The sequence below is a fragment of the Rhinopithecus roxellana genome, chromosome 5 (genome assembly GCF_007565055.1).
Source record: "Rhinopithecus roxellana isolate Shanxi Qingling chromosome 5, ASM756505v1, whole genome shotgun sequence".
In the NCBI taxonomy this organism is placed as follows: Eukaryota; Metazoa; Chordata; class Mammalia; order Primates; family Cercopithecidae; genus Rhinopithecus; species Rhinopithecus roxellana.
Window position 1 is genome coordinate 175,421,701 of NC_044553.1, and position 21,826 is coordinate 175,443,526.

Sequence of the window (21,826 nt, forward strand, 5' to 3'; positions counted from 1 at the left end):
CAAAGAATTCCCCTATGCTCTTCAGCCAAATTTGTTTTCTCTCTCTAAATCATTTGAGAGTAAATTGCGGATGGCTGGCTGCCCCTAAGTATTTAAGCATATATTAAGTATGTATTTTTAAAAAACCAGGACATTTTCTTACGTAACAACAGAATAATTATTGAATTTAGAAAATTTAACATTGATACAGAACTGTTATTTAATATATAGTCTACATTTACATTTCTACAGTTGCCCCAATAATGCCCTTTATAGCAGTTTCTGACCCCAGCCCTTCCCCTTCATGATCTGGTGCAGAATCTCACATTATATTTAGTTGTCATATCTCTTTTTTTATTTTAATTTTAATTTTATTAGAGACAGGCTTTCTGTTGCCCAGGCTAGAGTACAGTGGCACCATCATAGCTCACTACAGCTTCGAACTCCTGGGCTCAAGTGGTCCTCCCACCTCAGCCTCTCAAGTAGCTGGGACTAGAGGTGTGCACCACCATGCTCCGCTAATTAAAAACAAACAAACAAAAAAATTTGTAGAGATGAAGTCTTGCTGTGTTGCCCACGCTGGTCTTGACTCCTGGCCTCAGGCAGTCTTTCCACCTCGGCCTCCCAAAGTGTTGGGACTATAGGTGTGAGCTACCGTACCCAGCTGCTTTTATTTTTTTTAATGGAAAAAAATAGAAGTAGCTTGATGAATTTTACCATCTAATAGCTAGTATCATAAGGATTATGGCAAATATTTAAAAATTGGTAATAGGAGAAAGGATATAATGCTTTTGTTTTGTTTTGTTTTGTTTGAGACAGAGTCTCATTCTGTCACCTAGGCTGGAATGCAGTGGCACGATCTCCGCTCACTGCAAGCTCCGCCTCCCGGGTTCACGCCATCTTCCTGCCTCAACCTCCCAAGTAGCTGGTACTACAGATGCCCGCCACCACCCACGCCTGGCTAATTTTTTGTATTTTTAGTAGAGACGGGGTTTCACCATGGTCTCGATCTCCTGACCTCGTGATCTGCCCACCTTGGCCTCCCAAAGTGCTGGGATTACAGTTGTGAGCTCCTGCGCCCGGCCCTTTTTTTTTTTCGGAGACATAGTTTCACTCTTGTCGTCCAGGCTGGAGTGCGATGGCGCGATCTTGGCTTACTGCAACCTCTGCCTCCTGCGCCCACCACCGTGCCCAGCTGATTTTTGTATTTTTAGTAGAGACCGGGGTTTCACCATGTTGGCCAGGCTAGTCTCAACCTCCTGACTACAGGTGATCTGCCTGCCTCAGACTCCCAAAGTGCTAGATTACAGGCATGAGCCACTGCACCTGGCCCATATAATGCTGCTTAAATCAGATTTATGGTAGGTTGTTACTTTCAATTTCAAGCACTTCAAATATAAACTTCCTTTGTGTGTGTCATTTTAGGATCAAGCATTTGGAGAGCTAGAAAAGAATAGTGATAAATTTCTACTTGGAACATCATCATCAGAAAACAGCCAGCCTGCTCATCTTCATGAACTGCTATGTTCACTACAGAAACAGCTGCTGGCATTTTGCCATATCAATAACATTAGTGAGGTATGTGATTATTTATCTTTTATGGTGATCTATCAGGGACCTTGAAACTCAGATATTTGGATAGGCCATGATATTTTTGTATGTTGAATCTTTCAAAGTAGTAATTTAGGAACTTTTTTTCTTCTTAGAACTCAAGCAGTGTGGCATTGCTTCATAAACATCTTCAGCTTTTGTTGCCTCATGCCACAGATATTTATTCACGTTCTGCAAATTTGCTCAAAGAAAGTCCTTGGAATGGCAGTGTTGGAGAAAAATTAAGAGGTGAGTTTGGTATTTCATTTCAAATTTAATCAGTCATTAAGAAGCAAGAATACTTGCCTTTCCAAAGTCTTAAGAGGGCCAGAAGCCTCTGACTGGAATAGGAACGATCTTGAATCTCCTTTGTATTGAAGATTCCTTTAGTCTTGGTTTGGGGGTAGTGTTAGCAGTGACTGATCTTGAAAAGAGTCTACTTGGCATGACAGAGGCCTAATTTAAAGGCACTGGTTGATATAAACTCAAAAAGATTAATTTTAAATGGCACAAAGTAAGATTTTTTAATCTGCTCTTTTTTTTTTTTTTTTTTAAACCTGTTGTTTCTTTACCTTTCTCTTCAGCATTTACCATTTTTTCAGTTTCCTTCTTGAAATTCTTTGGGCTTCTGGGTAGTCACAGTCCTTTTTTCTCCTTCCTCTGACTCCTCTTTTTCAGTGGCTTCCTATAGGCTCCCCTTCCTTGGACATGCCCTCTAATGTTGAGGATCCTCTGAATTTTGCCTTCAATCCTCTTTCCTCCCCCAATGGTCTTATCTAGTCTCAATGTCTTTAACAGCCATGTATATATTAATGACTCCTGTATTTCCATCTAGCTGAGAACACGTTTCCTGAGTCCTAGAGCCATTCTTTAATTGCATACTGGGTGTCTTTTCTTTGTTATTCAAAAGACAACCAAAATTTAATGTTTATCTAAAACCAGCCACCTCTGAAGTTCCCCCACTAAAAAAAGAATGAAAGGAACAAGCTGTGAAACTGAAACCATTCCTCATTAGATACCTCCATTTGGCTGTTCCACAGCAACTAAAATATGTTCAAACTGAGCTCATTTCTGAATGGCCCTCTCTGCCCTGATATACAATGAAACATTGAAACAAAATTGGTTTAAAACCAATATAGATTATAAAAACACATGTTTTAAGGTGATCTCGATTTTTAAAAAAGTAAATTTAGTTTAAAAAATATGAAAACATTCCCTCACTAGCAGGTGAGCACCAAGAAGACAGGAAGTTTTGACTGCTTTGCTCGTAGCTGTGTCCCTTTCACCTAGAACTGTGCCTGGTATGTCAGTAAATATTTCTTGAGTAAATTATAAAATGAAGATAAATTAACGAATGAGAAATTCATAATGCATTTTAAGGAAAACATTTATAATCCTTTCAATTTGTTGGTATGGAGGATGCATATGCTTTGCTGTAAAGTGTTTGTTGGTGTACTTTCTGAAAGTGAACAAACACTGATACTACATTAGCTACCAGATAGGTGTTCAACAAAGAATTATTGAATGAGTCTACTCTAGTTCCAGGCTAAAATAATATTTCTTAGGTTCCTTTTTTAAAGTTCATTTGAAACGATTGTCCCATGTTTAATTTCTTTCCCTTCATAGATGTGATATACGTCTCAGCTGCTGGCAGTATGCTCTGCCAAATTGTTAACTCCCTGCTGTTACTCCCTGTGTCAGTGGCTCGGCCTTTATTGAGTTACCTCCTCGACTTGTTGCCACCTCTTGATTGCCTTAATAGACTCCTGCCAGCTGCTGATCTTTTAGAAGACCAGGAGTTACAGTGGCCTCTTCATGGTAAGTAAAGACAATAAAAGAGCAAATAATGCCCTTGACAAAAGTTGTTCCTGTTGCACACATCACTGTGTTTTTCCACTGGAGTCTGTCTATCCCAAAGCTATCAAAGGAATTTCATCACTGAAATCTTAAAAACTTTTCAAGTTTAAGTAAGGCCTCTTATTTTATTGGAAAAAATCCTGGACTGGTGCACAAAAGGAAAAGCGTTGGGGTTAGAAAGATGACCTTGAGGGCCTATCTTATTTTAACATTATACAGTTCAGTGATCAAGTGTCAGTTAGTCCAAGTGTCAAGTTTACAGCCATATCAGGATGTTGATTAGGCTTTATATGGAGTTTTTCCAGGTTTATTCTTTTTTTTTTTTTTTTTTTTGAGGTGGAGTCTCGCTGTGTCACCTAGGCTGGAGTGCAGTGGCACGATCTTGCCTCACTGCAACCTCTGCCTCCAGGGTTCAAGCAGTTCTCCTGCCTCAGCCTCCCGAGTAGCTGGGTTTACAGGCGTGCACGACTATGCCCGGCTAATTTTTGTATTTTTAGTAGAGACAGGGTTTCATCATGTTGGCCAGGCTGTTCTTGAACTCCTGACCTCATGATCCGCCCACCTCAGCCTCCCAAAGTGCTGGGATTACAGGCGTGAGCCAGTTGCTTCTTTTTTAAAGTGTCTCAGAACTTGCTAAGATTCGGTCTATTTCTATCAGGTGAGTAAGGTGTCATTTTATTTTATTTTTTTCATCTGTGTTTATAACTGATATTTTTCTATAATTTCATTTTTTCATGCTATCCTTTCTTGGTGTTTACTATCAAAATTACACTAATCTCATACCATGAACGTGGAACTTCCTTTTATTCCTGTTCACTGAAATAATTTGTGTAAGGTAGGGGTTATCTCTTCCTGAAGTTTTAGAAGAATTTATCTATGAAACTATCTGGCCCTGGTGTTTTGTTTGTAGACCGACTCTGACAATTTTCATTCTCTAGTGGTTAATGTTCCCTTCCATCTTATGTTTCTTCTCCAGTCCATTTTGGAAATGTATATTTTTCTAGGAATGTTATTTTGTTGGTTTCAAATTTATTGGCATAAAGTTGTTTATAATATTAATGGTTTTAAAAAATCTCTAGTATATCTATGGTTATATCCTCTTTATTCCTATTTTTCAAATTTGCCTTTTTTTTCTTGAGTAATTTTATTAATCGTTTATCCATTTTCCTTTTAGATAACTTATCCATTATCATTTCAAATAACTACTTTTTGGATTTGTTAATCTCTATTTTTATTTCATTGGTATGGGTTCCTTATTGCTGTCATTTCGTGAAGTCAAGAACTTCTAAAAACAAATGTACAATAAGAAAGCATGGGTCTGGGCCAGGTGTGATGGCTCACACCTGTAATCCCAGCACTTTGGGAGGCTGAGGCCGCCAGATCACCTGAGGTCAGGAATTCAAGACCAGCCTGGCCAACATGGTGAAACCCCCCTCTACTAAAAATAAAGAAATTAGCCATGTATGGTGGTGCATGCCTATACTCCCAGCTACTTGGGAGGCTGAGACAGGAGAATCGCTTGAACCTGGGAGGCAGGGGTTTCAGTGAGCCAAGTTCACGCCACTGCACTCCAGCCTGGGTGACAGAACAAGACTCTGTGCCCACCCCCCCAAAAAAAGGAAAGCCTGGGTCTGGAGCTTAGTATTAAGACAATTCTGAATTCAAGCCTTAAAAAGCATTAAACAATCTTGAATGTCATTTTAATGGATAAATTTGTGTGTTGATTTTGGAGGAATAAACTCAGAGTACTCCCTAAAGATAGTGAATTTTGGTCTGGATAATGAAAAGTAGGAATATAATTGATCGGAATAATGTTGTCATATGTTGTTTTAATGTTTATCTTAAAATTATTAACTTTACCAAGGAAAATTTTGTTTGATAGCATAACTTCTCTGGATATTATTTTAAATCAGTCTGGTAAAGAGAAAAAATACAGAAAGTATTATAATTTGTGTTTTCATCGTAAAGTATTTTACATCAGTATCTTACTGCAATACAGTAGGTGACCATAAGAAATACTCTGAATCTTAAAAGTACCAGATAAAGACACAATAACTAATGATTTTGTCTTTAGGAGGGCCAGAACTAATTGATCCTGCTGGTCTGCCATTACCTCAACCAGCTCAGTCCTGGGTATGGCTTGTGGATCTAGAAAGAACAATTGCTCTCCTTATTGGGCGATGTCTTGGTGGCATGCTTCAGGGCTCCCCTGTGTCTCCAGAGGAACAGGACACTGCATATTGGATGAAAACGCCACTGTTCAGTGATGGTGTAGAAATGGACACTCCTCAATTGGGTAATGTGCTTCTCTGCAACATTTAAAATACATGCCTGTTTGTACCTTAGTTGGAGATTTCTCTATTCTGAGTTTGCTGAATAGAGAACTGACAGGCACCAATTGCAACATTAGCAGTGTAGGGAATCTGGGGCTATGACTTGGAGCCCTAAGAAAAATGGTTAAATCCTGCAGCACAGTATGGTGAAAAGAGCCCCCAAAAGAAATAGAAATTGTAGGTCTGGTCCTACTCTTTGTCATATTTATTACTCCTTTTGAGCAAGTCATCTAACTCAATGCTTCATCACTTATCTTCCAAGACTTGGAGGTTATGAAACTGCTTCACAGAATGTAAAGCCCTGTAAGAGCACTTAACCATGACTTATCAGTGCAGCACCCCTCAGATGTGAGTGGCAGCCTCTTTTCCTCCCAGCCTGTCTTGCTTTCATGCTGACATTATATTATGTCCTAATTTTTTCTTCGCCACTTAAAGTGCCTTTAAGATTTCCCTTCTGCATCATCTTCCATTTGTATATATTGCTGGCAGACTAGTTCTTAGACTGAACATGAAGACTTAATCTGGTAATCCAGTTGTTTTATCTAGAATTGGTCCTTTAATCTCTCTAGGCTTCTCATTTTGGTTCTATAAAATAATGATTTGGATTAGACAGGCTACATGATATTATTAGATCTAAAATTTATTATTTCTCTGATAAGAGAAAGAGACTCAATATGTCCATGAAGGAAAGTCTAAGAGAGATTGAGAGGAAAGGAGAAAAGAAGGAGAGCTGAAAAGAGAAGAAAAAACAAAAAGAAAGAGTATGCTTTGGGATTTGGAGGGTTGGAGAGTGGGAGTGAGGGAAGCAGTTGAGGATTTTCCTCCGTTTCCAAATATGAATGTATATGAATGTACATTCATCATTTCATTTATGAACCAGAAAGTGATTTTGGCCATGGCTGATGATGTTGGACTGGTGTTTATGAAACATTTTGTTAAAGAAAGTAAAATCATGGTTTTTCAAGGGGTATTTAACATGATAAAGATAGTTCCACTGCTGTCAGTGTTTAACCTTGTGACAGTCCTAAAGGACCTCCTGAGAGCAAAAGTATCTCTGTCTCTACCCTCCTCATATTTCTTCTATATTTACTCAATTAAACTGGCCTTTAATATGAATAAAATCAATTTCTTTTTAATGTTATTTTCACTTTTTCAATTATAAAATCATGAAACCATTAAAATTTTGTTTGTATGTATTAGAAAAAGGTATTATCCTTTGTAAAATTATAACAATACAATAATTTAGTATATTATGGGTTAAATTGATTTTTGATACTAGCCCAAGAACCTCATCATCACTTAGAACATGGTTTTCTTTGTTTTTTAAATGTGAAATGAATTCTGAATGTCAAATGTCCCACTGGAAAGTTAGGAACCACCTGTACAAATACAAATATCAGTTGAGAAATTGTTCATGGTATCTTTTACATGGATCATTTTTAACTGATTATTTTTACTTAAATCTATTTAAAAAAAATGATCTAGTCTCTTTTTCAGTGTTTCCCCATTTCTCAAAGAGGGTATCATTCCGTTTTGAACAAGGTGGTTTTTTGTTACACAAGACTGTTGCATGTGTAGGACATTTAGTTTCTTTGGTCTCTGCCTGCCAAAACGCCAGAGCTTGGGGGTATAGCTCAGAGGTAAAGCATTTGACTGCAAAATGCCAGAGTCTTTTTTTGGAGTGTCACAGTTGGTAGAGTGTCACATCCTTCTGGAGAATGTAAGAGGGTTGTTACTACCTCCAACTGTAAAACTTTAAAGGACTTTACCTTGGTAATGTTTACTTAAAATGGTTTGAAGTTGGCCGGGCGCGGTGGCTCAAGCCTGTAATCCCAGCACTTTGGGAGGCCGAGACGGGCGGATCACGAGGTCAGGAGATCAAGACCATCCTGGCTAACATGGTGAAACCCCGTCTCTACTAAAAATACAAAAAACTAGCCGGGCGACCTGGTGGGCGCCTGTAGTCCCAGCTACTCGGGAGGCTGAGGCAGGAGAATGGCGTGAACCCGGGAGGCGGAGCTTGCAGTGAGCTGAGATCCGGCCACTGCACTCCAGCCTGGGCGACAGAGCAAGACTCCGTCTCAAAAAAAAAAAAAAAAAAAAAAAATGGTTTGAAGTTTATCATTTCATAATCATTAAATAAATGTGGTAAGATTTTATTTGTAGCACCAAAATTTATGATGTTAAAATTGGTAACGTGAGTATTTTTTTTAGATAAATGTATGAGTTGCCTGTTAGAAGTAGCACTTTCTGGAAATGAAGAACAGAAGCCTTTTGATTATAAATTGCGGCCTGAAATTGCTGTCTATGTAGACTTGGCGTTGGGTTGTTCTAAAGAGCCTGCCCGAAGCCTTTGGATCAGCATGCAGGACTATGCTGTTAGTAAAGGTAAGATAAAGAAGCTAAAGGGAGTAAATTTGTAGTTAGCTCATAGTGCTCACAAATATATTTGCAAGATACGTAAGTGAAACTCATAGGGATCGCCCTTTTTTTTTTTAAATAGGAAAAGGTATTTTATGAATAACACTTTTAAACAATTTGTTTTTCCCTTTGTGGAAAATAGTGTAACTGTTCTTTTATATACATGTATTCCACTTAAACCTACTGTGTGAAAATTGAGATTTATATAATACATTTGTAGGTCATCATTTTACTAAAGTATAGTAGTCTCCCTATATCTGTGGGTGACATGTTCCAAGACTCCCAGTAGATTGCCTGAAACCACAGGTAGTACCGTACTCTATATACATTACTTTTTTTCCTGTGTGTACATACTTGCCCATGGTAAAGTTTAATTTATAAATTAGGCATTGTAAGATATTAACAACAACAATAATAAAATAGAACAATTACAATAATATGCTAACTGAATTACTACTCTTGCATTTTGGGGCTAGTATTAAGTAAAATAAGGGTTACTTGAACATAAGCACTGTGATACTGCAGCAGTAGATTGTATAACCAAGAGGGTTACTAAGTGACTTGGTGAGATTTCATCATACTACTTAAAAGGGCATGCAATTTAAAAGTTAAGAATTGTTTATTTCTGGAATTTTCCATTTAATATTTTTGGACCACAGTTGTTGACCACAAGTAACTGAAACCATGAAAAGCAAGACCATGGATAAGGGAGGACTGTTGTATTCCATGCTATGTAAATGGATCTGTTAACGATTAAGAGTCTGTTTAACGATTATCTTCTCTTTGCAAGCCCTGGTATAATAACTAAAAGGATGTGTACTTAGAAGTCTTAGCTCTAGGTGTGGTCAGTATTTCTTCATCTATAAAACATTTTGCCTACTCTAGAGTGCTGGTGAAGATACCAGTTTGAGATAAGATATACTGTTAAGCACCATGGTAAAGTACTATGCGAGTTTGTGGTGGTATTTCAGTTTCTAATATTATTTGATTAAGAAAATTAATTTTATAGGCTGGGCACAGTGGCTCACGCCTGTAATCTCAGCACTTCGGGAGGCTGAGGTGGGAGATATCACTTGAGGCCGGGAATTCGAGATCAGCCTGGCCAACATGGCGAAACCCTGTCTCTACTAAAAATGGAAAAAAATTAGCCGGTCATGGTGGCATGTGCCTGTAATCCCAGCTACTCGGGAGGCTAAAGCACAACAGTCACTTGAACCCAGGAGGCGGAGGTTGCAGTGAGTCGAGATTGTACCACTGCATTCCAACCTGAGTGACAGAGTGAGACTCTGTATCAAAAAACAACAACAACAAAGAAAATTAATTTTATGTACATATTTTCAAAGAATGTACCTGATTTGCTTTTAGCTCCTTTTTTTTTTTTTTTAACAATGATCAGAATTGTTCAGAATCGCCTGTCTCTAGTTTTCTTTCTCTGTGTCATTCTCTTATCCTGTCATTAGTTTTGTCCCTTTTTTTGGATTTTCTTTCTTGTGTGATAAAAATGGCAAAAATAAATACATTTTTACTTTTTATTGGCCTTTATTTTTTATAAAGAAAATGCAATGAGATACGCATTATTCAGATCTACTAGTAAGATGACACCTTTGAATGTTTAATCTCATCCATTTTGTTTCTTTTTTTTTTTTTTTTTTTTGAGACAGAGTCTCGCTTTTGTCACCCAGGCTGGAGCGCAGTGGCGTGATCCCAACTCACTGCAGCCTCTGCCTTCCCAGTTCAAGCGATTCTCCTGCCTCAGCCTCCCAAGTAGCTGGGATTACAGGCGTGCACCACCACACCCAGCTAATTTTTGTATTTTTAGTAGAGATGGGGTTTATGCTATGTTGGCCTTGGCTGGTCTCGAACTCGTGACCTCAGGTGATCCACCCGCCTCGGCCTCCCAAAGTGCTGGGATTACAGGTGTGAGCCACAGCACCTGGCCCCATTTTGTTTCTTAATCATTTATTCACTCATTCTGTTATGGTGACTCCTACCAGAGGTTAAATAGTAAAGTAATGAGGAGGAAAAAAGTTTACTTTCTAAGGTGTATTTTCTGATATTTCTTATTTGTAACATTTGCTTGGGATATGCGGTTAGATTTTCTATACCACGTTATCACTTATTACCTTGCAGTGAGAACTTAAAAGAAAAATCTAGATATAAGGTGAATAAAAACTTGTTGTATGGGTCCGTTTGTTGTATTACTTTTACATTGCAAGCATAGGCTTTATTCCTAAATAGTGGAAACGTTCTTTGTTTTTTGGTATGAAATGAGCATAACTTTAATAAAGGTGTTTTAAAGGAAACCATTATTTTTAAAATGGCGTAGGAGAATAATACCTGCTAAATTTAAAACACAACAAAGAGTGTTATTTTAGTGTGCTTTTAAAATCGAATATTAGGTTCCTTGAAATGGAGTCTTGTTGGATTTTTTAGTCATAGCAGTTCTCAGAATAGCAAGCAATTCCACGGAACAGATGATTTCTTAAGAGCCTGATGAAGAAAAAATTAGTACATAATACAGACTGTCATTCTAAGATTCTCTGTGGGCTGTAAGATTTTCTTAAAATCTGGCATATTTGTCCGTGTCAATTTTTTTTTACCAATAAAGCAGGATAAGTCTGAACTTAAATTTCTGACTTAGGCATACTGAAATGAAAACCAACATATAACATTTTTATCTCCAGAGATGAGAGTTTTAAGAAGGAATTAAGAACCAAAATTAATTTGAGGCTAAAAATTTTTCAAGTGTGTTTTTTGTTGGTTTTGTTTTGTTTATAAGTAGCCCAGACATTTAGCAAATCTGTCAAACGAACAGAGACTAGTAGTCCCTCTGGGAACAGAGTGGACAATAACTCTCCCACCCCCATTTGAAATGTACTACATTGTTAAATGTACATTGTTAAATGTACTACATTGTTAAAGTACAATACTAGTGTGCCAACATAGAATTAAAGAATGGGAAGAGGCCAAGGGTGGTAGCTCACACCTGTAGCTCCAGCTACTTAGGAGGCTAAGGCAGGAGGATCATTTGAGCCCAGGATTTTGAGACTGTAGTGAGCCATACAGTCACCACTGCACTCCAGCCTGGACCACAGAGTGAGACCGTCTCTTAAAAAAAAAAAAAAAAAAAAAAAAAGAATGGGAAGAAAAAGCACCTGACTAGTCCTCATCATCTAATGTTGTGATTTGGGTTTTCAACTAGATGTCTTTGTTTCTATTTGAAGAAATGTTGTTTCATTTCTCACCCACTTAAATGTACTTGTATTCACAGTATATACTTTTATGGCTTCAAATACCAGATACGTGTATATGCGATTAGTTTACTCGCTATCTCCTCTAGAATGTCTAATGGAAAGTATTCAAAACTAGACTCCTGATTCCAGCTTCTTACCCTCAAAACTGCTCCTGTGGTCTTCCTTTCTCAGTAAATGCCAACTACATTTTAAATGTATTTGGAATCACCTTTGACTTCTCTCATATTCTCACATCACACATCTGATCTATCAACAAATCCTGTCGATTCTGCCTTCAAAATACATGTGGACTCTCCAGCCACTTGTCATTACCTTTGCTGCTCTTACCTTTTTCTGAGCCATTATCATTTCTCCCTTGTATTGCTGCAATAATTACTTCTGCTGTTGCTGTTCCTATAAGTCAGTTCTCCACTCAGCAGAGCGAGCTTTCAGAAATACAAGTCAGATCATGTTGTATCTCTGTTCAAAGCCTTCTAATGCTGCTTCTCATTTTTCTCAGAGTAAAACCTGGAGGACTTGTACTGGCCTGCAAGGCCATTGGGATCTGGTCCCCAGCCAGCTCTCTGATGTCTTCTACCCATTCCGTGCATGCACGGTTTACCCCAGCCACACTGGCCTCTTTGAACCCATCCCAGATCCTCTGCACTAGGTTTTTCTGAGGGGACCCATTTTCACATGGCTTCTTCCCCCACTTAATTTAGATCTCTGTTCAAATGTAACCTTATCAGAAACTTTCCCAGACCACCCTATATAAAATAGTAATCCCACATATACAGTAGTGCCTGTTCTCCTTACCCTGCTTTATTTTTCCTCATAGCACTTACCTGTCATATTAATGTTTTCTTTTTAATTTTCTCTCCTGCCCCCCTCCTCCTAAGAATATAAGCTCTATTAGATCAGGGATTTAGTTTTGTTCACTGCTATATCCGCAGCACTTGGAACAGTAAGTGGGATCTAATGAGGTGCATTTGTTAAGTAACTATTTAGAAGGCTGATAAAATTCAGGTGTTGGATGACTAAAACTATAAAAATTACCTCTGGACTGTTTTCTGAGCCCTTTTAAATGTCAATGCATCATTTTTATTTTCAGATTGGGACAGTGCAACTTTAAGTAATGAGTCACTCTTGGACACTGTGTCTAGATTTGTTCTTGCAGCTCTTCTGAAACACACAAACTTACTTAGTCAAGCATGTGGAGAAAGCCGGCAAGTAACTTAAAACTATCCTCAGACAAATATTTGCTCTCATGATGTTAGAAATTAGGTAACTTTTCTATTTTGGTTCTTCATTTAGATATCAACCTGGTAAACACTTATCAGAAGTGTACCGTTGTGTATACAAAGTTCGAAGTCGTTTACTTGCTTGCAAGAACCTTGAACTTATTCAAACCAGGTCATCATCACGGGACAGATGGGTAAAGTTTGAAATCAATTAATTTCTATATTTTTCTGCAAGCTGTGAGAGCTAGCGCTAAATTGGTTTATGTGAGAAAAAAATATGCCTTGGTCATTGCATATGTTCAATACATGTTAAGTAGTTCTTTTTCTAGTAGAAAAAAAAAAGGAAAGGATGTGAGATTTACTTAACCTCACATTTACCAAGTGTGATATGGATTCTAAGAAAGTTTAGTTGGCTGCATAAATATTAATAACAAATTGAATGATTCAAATCATAGGTATTATTATTCCTGTCTTTGTGCTGATCAGGCCACATTTGAATTACCCTGTTTAATTTGGGGTGCCATAATTTATGAGGGACATTAAGAAATACCTTGGATTGATAAAGTCCAAAAATTATGTCATATAAGGACTAGAAAGTATCAAAAATGTTCATCTTAGAGAAGTGAAAACCAAGGAGGGGTGTGTGTGTGTGTGTGTGTGTGTGTGTGTGTGTGTGCATGTGACGTAATAGCTGCCTTAAAAATACTTGAAGAGCTTCTCTATAAGAGAGGAAATAAATGTGTTCCTTGTTCCGGAGGACACAACTAGGACCAAAGGGTAACAATCAAATGGGGAGTCATTGTTAGCTGAATATAAGGGAAGTAGGCCTTCTGATGATTAGAGTTGTCTACCATTGGAAATGAAGATTGAAACTACTTATTTTTTTATTTTATTTTTGAGACAGAGTCTCGCTCTGTCACCCAGACTGGAGTGCAGTGGCACGATGTTGGCTCACTGCAACCTCCACCACCCGGGTTCAAGTGATTCTCCTGCCTCAGCCTCCCGAGTAGCTGGGATTACAGGCATACACCGCCACACCCTGCTAATTTTTTGTATTTTTAGTAGACACAGGGTTTCACCATGTTTACCAGTCTGGTTTTGAACTCCTTAAGTGAGGAGTGTGAACACCTCAAGTGATCCACCCACCTCGGCCTCCCAAAGTGCTAGGATTATAGGCGTGAGCCACCTCACCTGGCCGAAACTACTTGTTAAGAGCAGTCCAGAAGTAATTCTTGCAACAAAAAGGAGATAATTTCTGAAGTGCTTGGTAATCTTGATAACATGATCATAAAATTATAAATGCAAGCCTGGATAATAAAACATCTTCGTAGTGCTTACTTTGAAACTTAACTAATCAAATGCTTTGCACTCCATTATTTAGTCCTTAGATTTAAAAAACCAAGCTCTGTCTCTCCATTTGTAGACTTTTGGCATGTACTGACTTAATATTTGTGGATCTGTTTGTTAGTAACCTTGAAAGTCCATGAAATGTATTAATTTGCCATTTTGTTGAGGCTCAGATTTGAAACTCGTATATGGGGATAAATGACGTACTGTGTGAGTCTGACTACTCAGTATCCCCATCTCTGTAAAATTCTTAAGTTATTTAATGGTCATGAGTCACAGGTAACTTTTATGATGGATCTGAGGATATAATTAAAGTTTTTCATTTGCGCTTTATATTGAATGGTATTTATGACTGAGTATCTGTTTTAAGGATTCTTTCCTTTGTCTAGATGACTGCTAGGTAGTAACCACTGTGGGGAATAAAATCGACATTGTCCTTAGCGGATTTCTATTTTTTGGTTTGTTCAGGGGCAAAGTTAAAGAAAAAAAATGAAAACCAATACTGTTTTAAATTTAGAGTTATTAATATTAAACATGTATGCAGAGTAATAGTAACATAACTTGAAGAGAATGGAATGGAATGGAAATTCTGTGCTTTAATTACCTTTTATGTTTGATATTGTGTTCATCACAACTTACTAAATTGCAGCTCTGTAGGAATTTATAGCTGAATAGCAATATGGATATGAATAAATTTACAGCATGACATTTTAATCAAAATAATGAGGAAGGAGGAGTGTATATGTGTCTGTATATATTTTGTGTACATACATTATTTCTAATCTTTAAGAGAGTATATTTTGGGTTTTTGTAGTACAGTTCATTGTTATTACTGATATCAGTATTTTCCATGATAAAAAATTTAAGGTTTTTTAAAGTTTTAAAAAGATTTTGGAAAAAATGTATTTAGTGTAGTTTCTGATAATTTATTTAAGATATCAGAAAACCAGGACTCTGCAGATGTTGATCCTCAGGAGCATTCATTTACTCGAACTATTGATGAAGAAGCTGAAATGGAAGAACAGGCTGAGAGAGACCGGGAAGAGGGGCATCCGGAGCCAGAGGATGAAGAGGAGGAACGGGAACATGAAGTGATGACAGCTGGCAGTGAGTATACCCTTCTTACTTTCTAGATACAAACTGTGGCATGCTTTGTGATAGGGGAACTAACTTGAAAGAGAAAGGCAAACTTTCTCCATAGTTTTGCTAAAAGGACTTTATATTCTGCTGATGATCTCAATTTGTATTAGCTGACATTTCAGGGGCTCCTACAACTGTGCTAGTACTATTCTGATGCTTTTGGATTACATATTCAGGGCTGAGAAGCTCTGGAAGCAGGAATGTCAGTACCTGCTTCACTGAGCCTCATGCGTAAAATGAAACCCATGAGTCATCGGATAGGGCCATTCAAAATATGTCCTTTGAGGCAACAAGTTGTCCATCAGCCTCGAAGACCTCTGAGCAGTGAGGAAGAGAGCCCCTTTCTATGCCTGTTGGGAGAGCCATATTGTTTTCCATGTGTGGAACTTTTAAAATTAAAAATTTCACCCGCTGACTACACTGCTTTTTCGATAGGGAGCAGGAATATACATGAGACTGCTATTGACTGGGTGAATAAAACTTTTTATACCTTTATGGCTACAGATAGTTTTTAAAGGTAATTATTTATATGTTTAAAGAGAAGTGTCAAAGCTTTTAAAACATTTATTAGTATCTTTTGAGTGATTTGGCTATTTCAAGTTAAAGTGTGCATTCAATCTGTACCCTAAAACATTATGGTCAGCAATGCATTTGGTTTTGAGATTGTCTGTATCTGTGAATTAACTTGGCACTTACTTTATTATCAGCTTACTTGTGTTCTGCATACTTCTAAAAATGATTTTTGAGGGGGCTTGAAACAAGACTAAACATGATTTAAACAAAAGGAAAAAGGTCCAAATGGAGTAAAGGGAGTTGGAGATGGGGAAGGAAAATAATTGTATTTTACAAACCTAGGCTGAGGGAACTTTTGCAGTTGAATATAAACTTAGTTTAGAAATTCCTGGAAGCAGACTGAAGGTGAAAATGTAGTAAAGTATAACCCTCAATTACAGTAAAGAATGATAGTCATCTGGGAACTAATACTTTTTAAACTAGCTGTGCTTTTAGAGCATCTGTATATGCTGGGCACTGGTCAAGTTCTTTACATAGATTAGCTCATTATCACAGCTGTCTAAAGTTCTAGTATTACCTCATTCTAAAGATGGATGAACTAAGGTTTAAGGATGCGAAATTGTATGACTTGGGCCACAGTTAGTAGCAGCTAGAATTAGAACCAGGTCTGCCCCAAACACCAATGACCATTTTCTTAATCCGTTAATTGATTTCTAGTTCTGGACTCTTAGAGGGCTTATTGCTTTGATTTTTGTGGAAATAAGGGACTTTTAATAGCCTAACAAAAATATTGTCACAATTTTATAAAATATACAGATCAATTTTTAAAGTTTGTACTTCCATATTAACTGATGAATTTAGTATTTTACCAACTTTTTTGGCCTGGGTTTCCCATTAAGAATACTGTCTTTGGGCCGCATGCAGTGGCTCACGCCTGTAATCCCAGCACTTTGGGAGGCCAAGGCAGGCGGATCACGAGGTCAGGAGTTCGAGACCAGGCTGGCCAACATGGTGAAACCCTGTCTCTACTAAAGATACAAAAAATTAGCCTGACCTAGTGGCGCGCATCTGTAATACCAGCTACTCAGGAGGCTGAGGCAGGAGAATCGCTTGAACTGAACCTGGGGGCGGAGGTTGCAGTGAGCCGAGATTGTGCCACTGCACTCCAGCCTGGGCAACAGAGTGAGACTCCATCTCCAAAAAAAATAAAAAGAAGAAGAAGAAGAATACTATCTTCACTCTAAATTTGTGCAAAAAATTTCTAGTGTGAAATATCTACCACTGCATCAGAACCTTGTTAACTCCACTGATATTTTACACTTTGAAATAGGGAAAGGCTGGAGTCAGATGGGTATTCATGGTGATGCCATCTCACTCTGGAGGCAATCTTACCCCATACATTAAAACTAAATTCTGTTTCAGCAAAGACCTTTAGTGGCAGTGCTTATTTAATGTGTTTAAGATACAGTAAAGTGTAGATGTTAGGGATTATATGGACTTCGGAAAGGGAAAGGGAACTTTTTGTTGTAACTAATATAACTTAAATTTTGTCTTTTTTTTTTTTTGAAACGTCAAATTTTTCATACCAAGCTTGTGAACGTTTTAGAAATAAGCAGTTATTTTTATCTAACCTTGTGCTTCACAGGCTTTTGTGGGGTTCAAAATCAGCTGAAGGGCCTTTAAAACACAGATTGCTGAGCCCCCCTCCTAGAGGTTCTGATTCAGAAGGTCTGGGGTGGGCCTGATAATTTGCATTTCTAACAAGTGCCCAGATGATGTGGGTGCTGCTGATCTGGGACCATACATTGAAAATAACTGATCTAGTTCATTACTAACATTTGAAATATGATCACATTTACATTCTATAAAGGCAGATTAGTATTTCCTAATGTAATTTTTAATGAAAATATAGTATTGTAATATATTTTAAATGTAATTTTAACTAAGTTAACTATGTTGTATATAATGTCTAAAAAATAATTTTTCCCTCTTTCAGTAAGTTTTTGGTCCAAACTTTTTGACTATTTTTATTGTTATTTTCTTTGCTCTTCTCTCCCCATGTGTTAAGACCTTGTTTTTGTGTTGCATGTTACAGAAATCTTTCAGTGTTTCCTCTCAGCCCGTGAAGTAGCTCGTAGCCGAGACCGAGATAGAATGAACAGTGGGGCAGGGTCTGGGGCTCGAGCTGATGATCCACCTCCTCAGTCTCAGCAAGAGCGAAGGGTCAGCACAGACCTTCCTGAGGGTCAGGATGTGTACACTGCGGCGTGCAACTCCGTGATCCATCGGTGTGCCCTGTTAATATTAGGAGTAAGTCCTGTGATAGATGAGCTTCAGAAGCGAAGAGAAGAAGGACAGTTGCAGCAACCTTCAACAAGTGCCTCTGAAGGGGGTGGACTTATGACCAGGTGGGACTGACTAGACACTGAAAACATGACCTACTCACTTCCCTGTGTTACTTAATGCACTGAAATGGTTTGTTTCCAAAGTTACAGTGTTCTGATGTTAACATAGACATGAAAGAAGAAATGCAAATTGAGTAGGATGAATTTAAAGTAATGTAAATACTGATACTGATTCAGCATGGACTGTAAATTTCTGATTAAATGAGGCACAGGTTTTCATACATACAGACAACAGCAGTGAAAAAGCATGTGAAGTTACTTGCATCTCTCTGTAGTTTAGTGACATGCAAATTATTTTGAGAAGGGCTTTGTGCTTAGACAAGAGTCAGGATTTCCTATCAACTGACATTACTCCTCACTGTGTGTACATTATCTCTGTGCTCCAATTCCATTCAATTTTATTTTCACTAACAGTCCTATATCAAAAAACTTTTTTTTTTGTACATGTGAGACAGGAGTGAAAGTCTTACTGCAGAGAGCCGGCTAGTCCATGCAAGTCCAAATTATAGACTGATCAAATCGAGGAGTGAATCTGATTTGTCTCAGCCTGAATCAGATGAAGAGGGTTACACACTGGTAGGTATACCCAGATTCAGTAAAGAAAGATTTTTGTTTTCAAGGTATAGATATGTAAAGCTTTGGTTAGAGTAAGTAATATGTTTGTTTTAGACATATAAAAACTTTTTTCAAAAAGAACTTTAGGAGAAATAGCTTTATTGCATAGATGTTTACCACATAGGTGTTAATGGTTTCAATCTCTTGCTCTGACTTCTTTCTAAACTCTAAATTTATATATCTGACTCTTTGATGGACATTCCACCCAAATAAGTCAGATTACCCCAATCTTAACCTATCTACAAGTGAACTCTCTCCAAACCTGTTTCTCTTCTATCCCCTGTTTTAGTCGATGGTACATTAACTATCCAAGCAAGAAACTTGGGATCATCTTTGACTCTTCTTTTTCTTATCTCCTGATCCCTTTGTCTTTCACGCCTTCCCAATCCAGTTAGGTCTTAAAAATTTTACCATTAGTGTGTCTCCAATGTCCTCTCCTCTCCCTTTCCTTCTGCCACTGCTCTGTTTTAAACTTTCTCTTTTGAGTGGACATGTGCAGAAGCCTTCAAACTGGTTGCCTCACCTCTTGCCTTGTGCCCACCGTCCACATTTCACTAGACTAGTATATCTAAAGTACAAATCTGTTTATACCTCCTCTACTTATAATCTTTTAACAGCTCTGTTAACTATCAAAAATGCCTCAGAACTTGGACTGCAGGCATTTAGGGTAAAGATAAATAAGATGCTAATTTATATAAAAAGGAAGTAAGGTAAAGGTATGCTACAGTGTCACTGGTAAAATATAAAGCAAAAACTATTTAGAAGATTGCTTCTACTTGAGCAACTTTGGACTTGGAGTTAATTGATAGCTAGGTTTTCAATTTGGCTGTTCCTCTGCCTTATGTGTGATTCTATATGTGCTATGACCTCCCTGGGCTTTAGTGTCCTGTTGTGTAATACAAAGATGGTAGTGCCTGTTGCGTATATGGTGATGTGTCAGACTTGGCTTCTGGTCCCGATTCTACTGTTAAAGAGCTGTGGGATATTGGTCATATCATGTGACAGCTCATAGAGAAATGCTAGCATTTGAGATGAACTTATCTATGAGCTCCATGTTTAATTCTGAAATTCCTCTATTGTGTGAACTGAGATAAGGGATATGAAAATATTTTTGAAAAAGTATAAAGTACTACATAAAGAATAAGTTACTGTTTAAAAAAAAGCTTCCATGAAGGATTCCTCATCTAAGGAAAGTTGAACAGTGTCTTTATGTTTCATTGTATCATGACATTTTGTTTATACTTCCTCCTTTTCTCCTTCATCTGCATTAATATCCCTGTGCTTCCACTTCACACTCCCAGTCTTATAGTCTAGTGAGATTCCTCTGTGTTCATTTATTTTTCTGTCAATTAATTTTTAAAATCTGATCAGTCTGACTCATTATCTAGTCTCCTAACTCTGTGATAATTTACCTTTTTTTTGAGACAGGATCTTACCGTGTCACTCAGGCTGGAGTACAGTGGTGCGATCATGGTTCACTGCAGCCTCGAACTCCTGAGCTTAAGCAATCCTCCTGCCTCAGCCTCCTGAGTAGCTGAGATTACAGGCATGTGCCACCATGTCTGGCTAATTTTTTGAATTTCTATGTCTTGCTCTATTGCCCAGGCTGGCCTTAAACTCCTGGCCTCAAGTGATCCTCCTGCTTCAGCCTCCCAAAGTGTTGGGATTACAGGTGTGAGCCACTGCACCCAGCTCCCAACCCTGTGATAATTTTAAAACATAGATCATGTCATTTCTCTGCTCAAAGTCCTGCAATGACTTCCCTTTTCTCAGGCTAGAAGCCTAAGTCCTTCCAGGGGTCTGTAAGGCTCTACATGGTCTGGTCCCACTGCCTCTCTGATCTATTATTCTCCTCAATGATTCTCCTTCTGCCACACTGGACTCTTAGCTGTTCCATGAATCTATAACACAAGTTCCCTTTAGGGCTTTAACTGGCTGTTTCTTAGGACTGGAATGGTATTGCCTGCATGGCTAACTCCCTCTCTTTCTTCAAGTCTTCATTCTGATATTACTTTTTTTGTGAAGCCTATGCTGACCACCCTATTTAAAATGGCAGTTTTCCTTCTTTTCCAAATAGTCACTCCCTGTCCCCCTTGCCTTGCTCTGTTTTTTTTCTGGGGCATCGATCACTTAATGTATAATGTAGTTATTCATTGATCAGTTTGTCTTAGTCTACATTAGAATATAAGCTCTTTAAGGACAGGAATTTTTTGCTGTTTTATTCACTTCTGTATCTCAAGCACCTATAATAGTGCCTGGCCCATGGTAGGTAGTCAGGAATTTTTTTTTTTAATTTATAAATAACTGTCTAATCTATTTTGGCAAAATTTCCACATGTATTTGGTTTTTTCCATTCTTTAATTAAAGCACCCTATTACCTTTTTATGGAGCAGGTATTTTCAAATTGGTCCCCCTACTTTTTCCAGTTTTGCTCCTTAGCTACTTCTCTCCAAATTAGAACTCTTGAAAACACACACAACAACAAAACACCTACCTGCTGGTTGTGCTACTTTCCTACTCAAACATCTTGTCTTACTGCAGAGAACCGGCTAGTCCACGCAAGTCCAAATTACAGACCGATCAAATGTAGGAGTGACTGCACTGCCTACTCGGAAATCAAAGATTCTGGGAAGTGTCACCTGCCTGCTTTTGGAACCAGTGTTCTTCTGCAGTGGTCTGCATTTTTGCCATAGTAGTTCATCTTCCAGACCCCAAACATACCTCTTGAGCCTTTGCGAAAGCACTATTTGCCTTAAAAATTCTCCTAGCCTTCCTTGCTGATGTCCTGTCTTTCCCTGAAGGACTGTCTAAAATGTTACCTCTTCCAGAAAGCTTTCCCAGCTACTTTACTCTCCCAGTTGTCCCATAACAACTTGTTAGGATCTCTAATAATTCACTGTTTGTCTTATGTTGGATTCATTTATGTATTATTAGTATGTCTTCCCAGTAAACCCACTGAAAAACTAGGATTTTTTGGTTTTTATTTTTCCTAAATGCCCCTGATATCTCCTACACATATTACAATCATTATATATTGTAAATGATTGATAACTCAATTCAATTGAAATGAAAATATAAAAAGGAGGATGGGTAAAATTAAAGTGGCATACTTTTGGGAAATTAGCAATGAAATGTGACTTAGAATAGGGTTA

General features: G+C 37.9%; 1 protein-coding gene across 8 annotated transcripts in view; it reads left to right on the forward strand.

The window, feature by feature from the left end:
• HERC1 (HECT and RLD domain containing E3 ubiquitin protein ligase family member 1) overlaps positions 1–21,826 on the forward strand; it is a 233,966-nt gene that overhangs the window by 114,284 nt on the left and 97,856 nt on the right. For 6 of the 8 annotated variants that reach the window (XM_030930058.1, XM_030930064.1, XM_030930063.1 and 3 more), the window contains exons 15-24: positions 1,405–1,557; positions 1,686–1,818; positions 3,196–3,387; positions 5,501–5,722; positions 7,974–8,147; positions 12,525–12,639; positions 12,728–12,848; positions 14,937–15,108; positions 17,723–18,062; positions 18,515–18,635. In XM_030930058.1, coding sequence (XP_030785918.1) covers positions 1,405–1,557; positions 1,686–1,818; positions 3,196–3,387; positions 5,501–5,722; positions 7,974–8,147; positions 12,525–12,639; positions 12,728–12,848; positions 14,937–15,108; positions 17,723–18,062; positions 18,515–18,635 — 1,743 coding nt within the window. The remainder of the gene's footprint in view (positions 1–1,404; positions 1,558–1,685; positions 1,819–3,195; positions 3,388–5,500; positions 5,723–7,973; positions 8,148–12,524; positions 12,640–12,727; positions 12,849–14,936; positions 15,109–17,722; positions 18,063–18,514; positions 18,636–21,826) is intronic. The other 2 variants (XM_030930062.1, XM_010355460.2) reach the window with 1 other exon arrangement.